This window comes from Apis laboriosa, unplaced genomic scaffold, assembly GCF_014066325.1.
Source record: "Apis laboriosa isolate Shangri-la unplaced genomic scaffold, ASM1406632v1 scaffold66_cov157, whole genome shotgun sequence".
Lineage (NCBI taxonomy): Eukaryota > Metazoa > Arthropoda > Insecta > Hymenoptera > Apidae > Apis > Apis laboriosa.
Genome location: NW_025224076.1, coordinates 704024 through 717880, shown reverse-complemented (window position 1 = coordinate 717880; position 13857 = coordinate 704024). Strand labels below are relative to the sequence as shown.

General features: G+C 31.9%; 1 protein-coding gene across 2 annotated transcripts in view; it reads left to right on the top strand.

Moving 5' to 3' along the window:
- Positions 1-1416: 1416 nt before the first annotated feature.
- The window catches only part of LOC122718631 (3-phosphoinositide-dependent protein kinase 1), a 479613-nt gene continuing 467172 nt past the window's right edge, over positions 1417-13857 (top strand). The window contains exon 1 of one of the 2 annotated variants that reach the window (XM_043943831.1): positions 1417-1482. In XM_043943831.1, coding sequence (XP_043799766.1) covers positions 1459-1482 — 24 coding nt within the window. In that variant the 5' untranslated portion in view covers positions 1417-1458. The remainder of the gene's footprint in view (positions 1483-13857) is intronic. The other variant, XM_043943832.1, reaches the window with a different exon arrangement.

Below are 13857 nucleotides of genomic sequence, written 5' to 3'. Positions count from 1 at the left end.
AATTATGAAGTATAGATTTATAGTAAGAATAGATTTTTATTTCATATTTTTTGAGTAATTTAATTTTGTGTGTGTAAGTACTTAGATTATAGGTGGCGTATGAAACATCTTAAGATCTTTGTGAAGTTGGTATTTCAGAACATGAATGATACAAAGTTCCGTTAACGTCTATTTGTTTCTCTTTTATGAATAGAATAAGAATTGATTCTCGATGCCATCTCTTGAAGATTTTTAAAAAAATATTTTTGGTATTTCAGATTGTTATTTTATCTTACCTCGTTTTTGAAGAGATATCTTTGACACTCTATAGATGGTGTTAGTTCCTTTATTTTTATTCTATTTGTCTTTTTCTAATTATTTGTTGTTCTTGTCTGTATTTGTTTCATCTGAGGCTCTGAGATGGCGCTAGTTCCTTTATTTTTTATTCTATTTGTCTTCAATTATTTGCTCTTGCCTATATTTGTTTTATCTGTAATTTTAAAGATGGCGTTGATTTCATAATTTTTAACTATTTCCGTCTTTTTTCCACTATTTATTTTCTTTGTTATTCTTGTTTTTGGCATTTAATCATAGACGAGCTATCATTTGAATAGACTTTCATAATTTCTTTGTTGAATAGATTGTGTTTTAATATTAGAAATGTAAATATTATATTTTTGATTTTGGTAAAATAAAAATGTATCTTCAGGATAATAATCTTATAAAATAGAATAATATGATATATAATGCGAGTATTTAATGCAAAACACAGAATAACAATGAAATTTAAACAAAAAATACTTTATTTTATAATGGTGAAAGTAGAAAATAATTTTTAAACATTCTATTGAAAAACGGCACTATCTAATATTTACTTGTTAAATTTATTTTTTTGCTATTTATAATCTTGTTCTTGTAAAAACATTTTCAAAACATGCAAATCCAAACATCAATAATGCAATTTTGTTCTATGCTGCATCGGTAATATCGAAAATGACTTTAAAATGATAAGAAAATTCTGATGATGACAAAAAAATACATTGGATATTTTTCTTTTTATTAGATCTATTTTGTATCTCGTCTATGGTTAAGCTTTTGTTATGATAAAACAAATTATAATATAGAATAAATTGCTATTTATGGTAGTGTATATATTAAATTAAATCCTCGAATATTGAGATGAGCAGATCTTTGAAGATATTCATATTTATGATAAAATTTTATTTCTCTTATTCATTTGTATATACACGATCGTATTATTGATATTATCTTAATTATCGAGAGGTTTCGCTATTAAATGTAAGATGGCGGCAGCTACGGCTGCGGCGCAACGAGTCGGCGATCGACACGGTTGTGCCATCCATGATGGCTGAGACAGTTTCCGAGATTTCGAGCACGGTGTCGTGAGTACGCGTTCCCTTTATCGCACGTTTAATTGCTAGTGAAGCTCATCTCCAGAACAAAAGGATCCCGGAAAGAATGACAGACAGTCCAGCGGCACTCGTAAGTGTTGTCACTGTCTATTAAATTTTCTAGAGAGAGGTATTCGGGAGCCTCGATGTTCGTTAGGTTACTTATCGAGGAACATGCGCGCATCTAGGGCTTCTTCGCTTTTATATGTCATTGATTGAACGATGATTGAGTTCATTATTACATAATATTTCGCCTCTTTCTCGACTCGAGCAATCGGTAGGAGTCTCTGAAAGAACTGATCGCGACGGGGACATGTAGTTTACCTCCGATGTGGTATAACGCGCAAACGCAGAGCAGAGGTTCGTTGCCCGTTCGCGGTTGACGTCACTGGCCAGATAGTGGTTGTCACCTGTTTCTATCCACAGTGACGTCACGAGTAGACGTGACGTAACAGCGAAGATCGTTCTCTCGGTCATATCGAGAATATATACTCCTATATGATATGTTAAATAACTTACACCGACGCATGAATAATGTCTTCTATGTCTATATTTATGTGCTTCTTATAATAATATTGTTCAAATTGATATTTGTAATTCGAGATATGAATGTTCGCCTTTCATATTGATTTCATGTTTAAATACTTGTTATTGTTATAATTGAATGAAAATCTTAATTGTTAGTCTGTTGCTATTGATATTTTCGTTATTTATTATTTTTATATTCGTTTTATTTAGAATATTAACATTTTTTAACATGTACTTTAAAATAATTTATTTTAGACAATATTTACGTACTTTATCTATAATACTTGTTCTATAATACTTGTTATTAAAACGATAATGTTTTAAATAAATAGAAATCATGAAACGAAAGAGAAAGGCGAATAACTCGAATTACAATCAGGTAAATCAAATTCTATTTGTATTTATGATATTTATATGTGTAATAAGAATTACGTATAGAGCGTTCTTTAAAGCGATCTCACTTGCACTTATTGTGATCGAAAAGACGATCTTGAATGATTACAATTTATCACTCTAGTTACAATCAAACGATCATCCATATTCGAATCTATGCGATGATTATTCCAATATTTCCAAGTCTTTATTTAACAATAAAACTGGATAATGGCCACGATTATCGGTGTTGGTCAACACGAGAAAACAGACAAATAAGCAAACAGGTACGCAAATAAATGATTAATTCATAGAGATAGTCTTTTCGTCTGTTCGAAATATCAATTCATATATAGAAAATTTGGACTTCGACTTCATATTTATTTTTTCATTTGATATTTTATACCAAAGAAGATATTAATGCGAATTTTTTTCTTTTTATATTTTATATTTTTTTAAAGATATAGTTAATAGATATTCTTAGTAAAATTAAAATTGAGACAAATATATTTCATTCATAAGGAGAATATATTTAATTGTATATATATCGTTAACATAATAATTATTTTATCAGTATTATTTTTTTCATTATATTTCGTATAAATGATGTTCTCTTTTGAAAGATTCATTCAACGTGGCGGTAGTAGTTAAAAGTAAAAGCGGAAATGGAGTTGGTAAGGCCGACAGGGATGTAACCAAGTTAGAATGCTTTTATCGCCGAATTAAATGGCCAGGAAAAGCCGGAAGTGCGAATGCCGTTTCAGCGGAGTATTTAATTTTGTATACAGTTCGCACTATTTATTCTACTCCATCGCGCGCATCAGACTGGCTCGAAAAGTATCGCAACGTATATCCCTCTAGCCCTTAGATTCTGGTTTTAATTTTGAATGTTTCGCCTCTTCTCCTATTTCTGTTATCCATCAACGCGATAAGCTTTCAAACTATGCGTGAGTTAGTTACAAAGTGTGGTGAGCAAAAGTAATCTCTTATCTCCGACTGTTCACGATTGAATAGTTTATAATTACAACGGATTATTATTTATTTTTCATGGATGATAATACAAATATATTTATCATATGTTCTATTTCAATTTAAATCAATCAAAACCGATATGTAATTTCCTCTTGAAATAACGTTGAAACATGACGCGAGAAAAATAAAAATAACGAGAAGGAAAACGAAATGGAATATATTTGTATCTAATTGTTTTTTTTTTTTTTTTTTTTTTTTTTATAGAAATATCGAAAACGTGATCTAATATCTGTTTTATTTCGGCATGAGGAGAAACCGTTTCAATCTTGTGGCGAGATAGAATCATGTGCGTTGCATTGAATGGCTGTAATTGTGCAGCTGCAGTTCAGTAACGATTATTGGTGTAGGTACATGTATACCAATAATGTTAACGAGACACCTCGTATATCGTAATTTCCCTCTATTACGATAGTTCCACGATCTTCTCTCGTTTCCCTTTTCTTTCTTTTCTTTTTGTTTTTTTTCACGTATTACTATAGATAGCTACTATAGATATTGTTCTTCTTAATTAAAATATCCTGTTTAGTAGTTTTTTTATTTTTCGAGATATTGAAATATTTGAAATATTTTATTTTTTAAATTAAGTAAGAAAACTAGTGTGTTTTGTAGGGATCTAGAATAGGATCTAATTTATTTTTATTAACAAGGATATAATAACAAGGATAGGGTCTAATTTATTTTTATTAACAAGGATGATATAAATTTAGTTTTTAATACATTCAATACGTTTCGAAATGTTAAATAGAATATTTTAATTGTAAAATGGAATATAAATTTTTCCAACTAATTATTTTCTTAATTTTTCTGGATATGTAGATATTCGAAGAAATGATGGGTCTTTTTAATGAAATAAAATGTGTTATTAACGGAAAATTCGTTTTACTTTTTAAAAACATTTTAAAAATTATTTTTTAAAAACTTAAAATAGTAAGTAATATCAATAAAATTCAAAATCAAATAAAAGTTTTTATATATATATATTTTTATATATATAATATTATTTATTTTTATTTTTTTATTTTTTTAAGTTATTTAAAATTTTTTTTCTTTGACTTACACAAATTTTGAATAATAAAGAATGTAATAAAAATTATATAACTATATAAAACTATAAAAAAAGTTATTACAAAAGACTGTAAACTTTCTTTATAAAATTATTAAAAATATAATATCAGATTATTATAAATATAAAATCGAATTTTATTAATAACACAATTTTTTTTATATAAAGAATATACATACATTATATTTTATTTAAATTTCAAGTTTCATATGTTTCTAAACATAATCAGACAATAATTATAATATCAAATCTTAGATTCGAAACGCAATTCATGTGCACAATAATAATTATTTTGAAGAAATCCAAATATTGTAAGAATTTGCTACCTACGCATTCTAATTTTTCAAACTTTTATAAATATTCGTATCGAAGAAATATCTCGGGGAAAAAAAAAAAGAAATTTTTAAAATCGTGAAAGATAGATTTCGAAATGAACAAAATTCAAACAAAGATGTAGCAAAAGATGAAAGAAACGAATAACAGACTCGAAAAAGAAATTTTCCACGAAATAGGTAATACCATATTGACCCTCATGATTATCGATTTGTCTCAAAGAATTTTTACCGGCGTGATGAGGGGTTGGTTAAGCAACGAGCAACGCGTAACGCGTTTGACCATCGATGGTGGTCGAGCAGTGTGTTCTGGCAAAATTACGGCTGACTTCCCATTGTTTGGACACCAGAAATTTATGATTACGAGCTGCGCTCGCGGTCATATTCCAATTCACATGCCGAGATATTGATCTTAATTTGAATCTACTGGGCGGCGCCTTAATTCAGATCAATTGGACCACCAATTAATTCGAGAGTAACGATCAATCCCCTGTCATGGGAATAATTAGGAATCACCATTATCGATTGGTGAGAAAAAGAAAAAAAATAAAAAGATAAACAATTATCCATCGATTATATATATATATACCATGCGTGGGATAAACTTTTCTGAGTTAGATATGATGAAAAGAATAATAATAGAATTTCGTTATGATTGTATGTATAGTAAAATGCAGGTAGAAATTATTCATCGATGATTCATGTTACAATTTAAGTTAGAGAAAAATGTAAATGAGATTGAGATAAAAATTTTTATTGGAATTTTTTTCATTTGGAAATAAGAAAAGATTATTATGTAAGAAATGAAACGTAACACTAAATTGTCTTTTTTTTTGAGATTGAAAAAAAGGATGACATAAAAACGTAGGAAAGATGTAACCGACTGACGGGCTTTGTCAATATATCTGTCATTAAACAATATATCTTATTAAATTTCTATGTAATTGCATACTTTTAAAAATGATATTTTAGAATTTGAGAGATTCGTTTCATTTTGTTCAAAATTAAGAAAAAAATTATTCGATTAATGTACGTAGATACACATATAGACAAAGAATCAAAGAAAGATTCAAGGATCGTGATTTTCTGTATAAATTAAAATCGTTACGATATTTTGCTACTTTATTTTTACAAAATTTTCAAATACATACAGCACACTTAATACGTGACAATATTATTTCGATCGAAAAAACTGCAGAGATATTGTAAATTCTTTAAAGTATTAAGAAGTTTCTTGATGCAATAATCGCGCGAAGGATCTTTAGCAACGAGTGTTTCTTTTTTAATAGATTCCGAAATATATGAGATTATCTGAATCACGTGTTACGAATATCGAGTTTCTGGCGAGCGACGATTATTTACGACGTTATAATTTTCAACCTGGCGTGGGATTCTAATCTATTGCTTTGCAAATAGGCCGCAAAATTCGAACGGTCTCTCGGTTAGCAACTGACCAAGAAATTACATTTTCCTCGAGGGGGAACTTATTTATCGGTTCCCTGATTGTTTGAAGAGAAAAGACAGCTGCGTGAAATTTCTTGTCCCAGTCCATTGAATCACGGATCAATTACATTTTTATAAATATTTCTTTTATCTTTCTCTCTCTTTCTCTTTCCCCGTGAGAAAACTTATGGAGAAATAATTTTTCGCACAAAATTTCTCTCTTCGTTCTTTATTCGACGATATCGCGTTGTATATTTTTGAAGTATTTGCGTTACATCTTTATTTATAAAAATCTCTTTTAGTCTACTCGATGTATAATACTTTTTTTAACGCAGTGCTTGCAAAAATTTCCTGATCATGACTAAAAATATTCTCAAGCTACGAGCAGTATCGCGTATGGTTTATTATAGATCAAGTAAAAAAAAAAAAAATCTTACTGCGTTTGTTTTAATAAATTTGTAGATAGTCAATGATTACATAGTCATGATGAATAATTTCCTCGGTGATATCATTATTCATAAATGCAATATTATTTTTTTTTTTTTTTAGATGGAATTCGATTCTAATGTTCATCTCGAAATTTATTGTTTTTGAGTATGCAAATCAATAAAATTTATATCGAATCTCTATAGTTGCACTATCTTTTTTGTTACAAACTTTTCGATTTCCTAATTGCTCTATTTATCAAACCGAGGCTATTATCCGTATCATTTATAAAAACGGAAAGAAAATAAAACGAAAACCGAAACGATTATGCGTTCCGATAGCAATACTCGTATGGAACATGTGTGCAAAAGAAAGCCGAAGAGATTCTTTTTCATCTTACAAATTTCTTGGAAAAGTTCATGACGCGTCACCCTCCATAAAATAAGAGGAAATCCATACACACGTTCACGTCGCTCGTATTTGAATGCATTAACTCAAAGATAGTATACCGTTATGGCGATAAAATCGTGTTAACTTTAAAAATTTTCTTATCTTATACGAAAGAAGGAAGTAGCAATTTATTTGAATATTAGAAAAAAAAAAAGAGATAGTGAGAAATATTGAAGAACGGTACGTGTGCACGGTACATTTTCCCGCAGCGATTTCTATTATTTAATTTAACGAGACCCCGTTTACTATTTCATTTGCATAACCGGCCTTATTATCGGTTGTACGGTGGTCCATAATTTCGCGCGCGTTGCATTCGACGATAACTGTCGTGACAAAACGATAACCGCGCGCAATTAAAGGAACTTCCGAGAAACGAGCGCATAGATCGTTCGGTTTGGCACGGTCTCCGGCTCGAGGGTAACAGAAAGAAGCGATGGTGTTTCACGCTGCTACATTCTCCTCGGTATCTGTACCATCGTTTCGCGGCTGAATTAGAAACTGCACTTAGTTTTCCTCCGGTAAAAGATATTGGGTGGTTCCGCGTCGTCGTTCGAAGACAAATTGCCCGGCTGGATTAGACGAATGTCCCTGAGCGATCGCTGCCGAGACTCGTGCCCGATAGAACCTGTTTCAAACCGGCTTCGAGATCCCGCCATTTTTCAATCGGACCCGCGTACTCGAGTTCGTTTATTTGCCGCTAGATGGCGACACGAGGATCGATTTTCTCTATTTTGAGATACAGGATGATTCTTTTTTTTTTTTTTTTTGATAGAAATTATTATTCGAAGCATCTTTGGTTTTTTTTATGTTGTTTTAACGTGAAATTTATTATAAAAATAAAACGAGGGAAGAAAAATCGATAAAAATTTGTTTTTTTTTAGTTATTATTAATGGTTTCTATATTTTTTAATGGTTTATAATTATTTCATTTTGTGAAATTGGTAATTCGGATTTTTATAATTTTATGAAAAATTTAAAAGAGTAAGAATATTATAAGAAAATACATAATATATGTACAAAAGAATAGATTATAAAATAAAGTATATTTAATGAATCAAAAAATCTCTGTTCAAATTTCTTTTTCTTTTTTATTTATGATCATAATATATTATGCAAATATAAATTTGCATAAATATCCGTAGCTTAAAAATTATTAATATAAATAAATTTTAATATAATAAAATTAATAAATTTTATTTTTTTAATTTGTTTAAAATTTGAATTTCCTTGCTTAATTTTGTTATCAATTTAATCAAAATAATAACTTTCACGTTAAAAAAACAAATTATTAGATTTGAGCTATTACAATATTATACGATATTTTAAAAAAATCATTTTATTTTAATAATCAAAAAATAAAGAATTAGCAAGATTATGTATCGTTCGAAAAGTCGATAGCTTTATCGAGAAATTTAATTTCATTAACGAAAGTTGGACGCGATAGAGATAGAATTTATTTTAAACGATTGACAAAAAGGCAATTTCATCTATGTTGCGCAATCGTAAAATCGATATTATCCGCTATTTAGCCGTGATGTTTCGATTAAACTCTTCTATCGAGTGTGCAAATATTTTCCTCATTTAGCTTGCTGCCCTGTAACCAGTGTCTGTTGGATAATATTTACATCGGCGCGGCACAAAGTCCAATGAAATCATTACCCGAGACGTCTGTCTCTCTATTTGTCCGTGGCCGACTTTTCGTTCGCTATTTCGCTGAATAACATCGCGTTTACCACCCTACGTGTTCACATTCGCTACGCGATCAAAATGAAATTCAGGATATGCAATTACGAGATATCTTAGAGACGTTCATTGAGAATATACATACGTGTTATTATACAAGCGAATTTAAATAATAAAGCTTTACTTGCATTCTAAGGAAGCGCAATTATATATTTTTTAAAGTTTAAATTTCTGATTAATTTTCAAAGGAAAATATTCGTTTGGAACTTTTCGAATAATTTTATTAAATTCAAATTTCAATATTTCGTTGTTTAATTTTTTAACTTGTTATAATCTCAGGCAAAATTGTATTTAAAAAATGAAAAGAATGAAAATTTGAGAGTTGATTTCATGAAGAAATTTTTCGTAAAAACAAAAGAATTGCTGCACGTATAATCTATCGTACTGTAGGTATACTTTATTGAAAATCAGCATTTTCAAATGAATTTCTTAATAAAGATATTTATGATTGACTATACGAAGATCGTGGGAGAAAACTTGATGAATTCGTGTTTGTTGTAATTCAGATTTTTTTCACTTATTCATATCGAATATTCCCAATCGAGTACTCTCATGTTTGGTCTTTCAAGTTTCGTTTTAATATTCACTCGATTCTGTCTGTCAAGTATTATACTGGGAGTATCAGTAACAATCGAGCGTAAAACCGTTCCGCAAGAAATTGATTTTTTCTGGGACGATAAACATGATCGATCGAGGGGCCAAACGAGCGTATTAATTAAATGACGGATTAAACAAAACGTGGAACGGAATATGGATAAACGGAACGGAATACAAAAAAAAAAAAAAAAAAAAAAAAAGGAAAAGTAGGAAACGAGGAGGGAGAGGAGGAGTGGAGGAAAGAGAGGGACTCGACAAGATCTCGCGGTATGGTTTCGAATAAAATACTACGACAAAAACGTCGCGTGAATCACGTGGAAATATGCGTACGCACAGTATGCCGTGTCGTTATATCGTTTTTGCCGGATGGCGCATTGTGTAGTACTTTGTAGTCACGTTGCATGTTTCCCAAACGTCACAATAACCGTACGCCCACGTTCGCATTGCTACTTGTTTCCAACGTGTATGTATGTATTCCAAACCAGTTCCTAAATACCCGTCAATCCTTCGCCCGGGACACAAAATATTGTTGCGTTTACACTTTGTTTATTACGTAAATACATATGTATATACATAAAAAGATGGACAAACGAATCGAGCCAAATTAAATGAAATCTCTAATGGTAAATGGAAGGTGAAATTGTTTAATCGCTTTAAATATACGAGTTGGAATAAAATTTTTTAATGACGGAGAACAAGGGATTAAAAAATATTACGATAAAATGAGATGTACGCAAACAATGTTCATTGTCTGTATTGCTTCTAGATCATTGTGTTGGATCGTTAATTTGTAAAGGTATGCGAGAATTGATATAAATGTCGGGTAAGATCGGATCGAGATCTCGAGATTTGGGAATTTTTGGGATTCGGGAATCGATATGCGTGTAGAAATTTAGATTCTCGTGGATTTCAGGATTTTTAAGCAAATATTAAATTTTAGTAAAAAGAATTATCGATATTTGAATAATTTCGTGATATCTTATTATTTTTACTTTTTTTTATTCTTTATAATTTTATAATTTTCGAGAATCTCTACATTCTCGAATTTTTAGATACTTTCGAGAATCGTTCAACAAAATCCGGCTCTCTCGACTTCTTCTAAGTATTGGGTTTCTGATATTTTTCAGTTTTCACATATTTCACGTTTCATTCGTGGCAATAAATAACAGGATTGGAGAACTCAAAATATATTTATAAATAACTGAGCGAATATTTAACGAAGTTCGTCCCGAAACACGATTCGAATTTTGACAATGAGATACTTTCGAGAATTTGATCCGATTCGAAATTTCGAACAACAACAAATCCGAGCAAAAGTAGATTTTTTTTTTTTCGCGAAAGAGAAAAGTTCGCGGATGATTGTATTAATCAAAGAAATTCATCGAGAGAAAGTTATTACGAGTTATGTACGCGCATGGTGTAAGCATGGAATTTCGAAAATGTTGCGTGCCCGTTTAATGCAAACGCGCTCGCTGCGGGATAGTTTTTGTGAAACGGTGTGTCATGCAGCGACGTAAAACTGTTCTTTAGACACCATGCTGATGTATAACAGTATTACATGCAACACATGGGGCATGACTAAAGAGGTTGAAACCGCGGAGACTAGCGTTTCCATCAGCTTATGCATGCCACACGGCATCGCTTGTTTCTCTTTCGTGTTAATAATTGATTTCACCGGTATTTGCGTAATAAATATTCCGTTCCTCTTATTTTTAAACGCGTGCACACGTTGATTTACGCGACAACTCGAGAATCCCGTGATTTAAAATTGATAAGATACCCTTGATTTCAAATCGAAATTTTCTTTAACCAGCATTACTCGCATATTCAATAGGAATATTGCCTTGATAACCGTTTCTTTCCATCCTTGACACAATTTCTTGATTTTGCATTTTCTTGATTTCAAGAACAGAAAGACGGTGATTAATTGGAATTAATTAACTTCCAACTGGTATCGTTGTTGATTATCTTGATTCCAAGAACGGCGAAACAACTAGATTCTTTAATTTCCAATTAAGCAACGCTGTAAATTAATTAATTTTGTATTTTCTTAACTTCAAAAACTAGTCAATTGGCCCCGCTAAGCGAGAAATGATATCCAATTAAGTTGATTCATGTTAACTTAATTTTTAGTAATGCCACTTTAATCTGTACATCGTTTCTCAATTAGAATATTTCGTGAGCTCTGTCGACTGAATCTTACTTATCTAAATGTAGTGTAAACTCATTAGTGAATTAATCTGTAAATTCTTAGTACATGTACTCTTATTAGGTGAACTGTTTATTCCTCGACAGATCTAGATAAGTTCTATGTACTAGTAATCCAATCGTTTCGTTAATTTTCATTTACTTTTGAAGAGATATTTAATATTTCTATAATATGCAATAAAATTTTTCGCGACTTCGAGCAAAAATCAAAGAGAATAGGACGTGACGAAGCTTCAATCGACTCTTCATGATTCTGTGTGTCTTTTTTTTTTTAATCGATCCACTGCTTCAAAATTTGAGATAGTTTTTTGACTTTTGAGAAAAAGGAAATATGGAAGCTTGAAACCACATAGAAACTGCATAACATTAGTCCGTCGTGTCACTCTTCATTCAACGATACGCAGTCTTGTAAAATTTGTTGCCAAATTTCATTCATCATATTATTCCAATTCAAAATCGGAGCGGCAGAGATACGCGTTTTACACGAAAGCGAAATGGAGAATCGGGAGAGATCGGTCTCTTCGGACACACCTCGCGTGAATCAACAGTTTCGCGACGACTGGTGTTCTCGTTAAGAACCCAAGAATGTCCAGGATGGTGTAAGAAACCGGGCCAGATGGGATCACGGCTCGAAGAGGCACGCGGTTTGTCCTGGTTTCGCGTGTGCCGCGCCTCGATGACGTGTCCACGCGGTGACTCCTCTCCTTGTTTTTGTTTTCCGCGCCAAGCCGCGTCGCGGCACGCTTTTAATGCAACGCCTCCGCATTTCGCGATGAGGAGGCTGCTTGCGCAACACGCTCCGATCGCGGCCCGCATGATTCACGTGAAAACGACGCGCGGCGCTCCTCTCGTCCATGCTCTCGTCCTCGCTCTGTAAACCGATCCAGTTTGCTCGCCGCGCGTGCATTCCGTTTCGAGCGGTCCCGGAAATCCCGACGAGCGGAAGTTCAAAGTAAATGAGAGGGGAGGGTGACGATCTTTTCACGATTTCTTGGACCCGTGCTTTTCCTTTTCGGATATGCTAATTTTATGGAATTTTATATAGCGTGAATCGCGAGAAAATTAGGTAGATTGGTGCAGGAATTTATAGTAGAAGGAATTGGTGTTAAAATGGATGGAGAGAAAATTGATTGATTGGAATTCTTTTCGTGAAAGAAATCTGTGCGTTTTGTCATATTGAACGAACAATCCGAGAAATTTGATATTTACGTGTATAGGAAAGATGAAAATTTATTTTATTGTAGAGAATCGTTATATAAGTTGTTTCTAAGGTTTTAAAGGGGAAATTATTCTTAAATATTTTTATAATTTCTAAAAGTTTTCTAATATTTACTTGATACATAAAATGTTTCAATCTCGAAGAATCTTAAAAAATAAAAAGAATACGCTGGATAAGATATTTTAAAGGAGAAAGTATAAATGTTTCAAAGGTATTTGTAAATATGAATATATTTTCTTGCATAGAAAAAATTCTTCAAATTTTTGCGTTCCTCCATCTCGTATTATTATTTATTTTGATCTTTTTATGGAATAGTCATCCGTTATGCTATTTGAGATAATCTCCAGAAACAGCAGAAGAAACGATGCTCGGCCTTTCTGTTACGTAGGTGCAGCAACTTCCACGCAAACTTAATCTTGTGTGACTGATGAGAAATGTATGCTGCGTGGTTTTAACCGATGACGTTAGAGCTTTGTTCGTGTAATGGAACTGCTATTTGTTCGCTATATTAGTGTACCGTTTCCAGATTGATATTCTACGTGACGATGGACGTCGTCAGCGTTTAATTGCTACCAGTCAATTACAGAAAGTAACTCCCTGTTTATCAAATGGACACTTTGTTAAACTTGTCGCGAAAGAGTTCACGATTCGACATAAAGTTATAATCCGTCATAAATGGTATGGCGCTCGTAAACGAGGGTCACGTTTCCTTGTATAGCAAACTTTTAACGTAAAAAAGATTTAGTCGGAATATTCCGAAAAGATTGCCACAAGATGATCCGTGCACGAATTCATAAGGATCTTGATTCGGCATCCCGCGACGCGATTTTATTTCTTCGTTCGTAAGGAGAATATAAATTTGATGCCTCTAACGTTGTTAAAATCGAAATTTTCGTTTCAAAATTTCAAGATTTTTTTTCGCAAGATAGATCGGCGAAAGGATTTTTTTTAATTTGAAGAGGAATACACGCTTTATCAAGATCTACTACGGTATCAACCGTGTTTCTGAATCCAGCCAGGGTAGTCAACTCCCTCCCCTCCCTCTGACCTCTT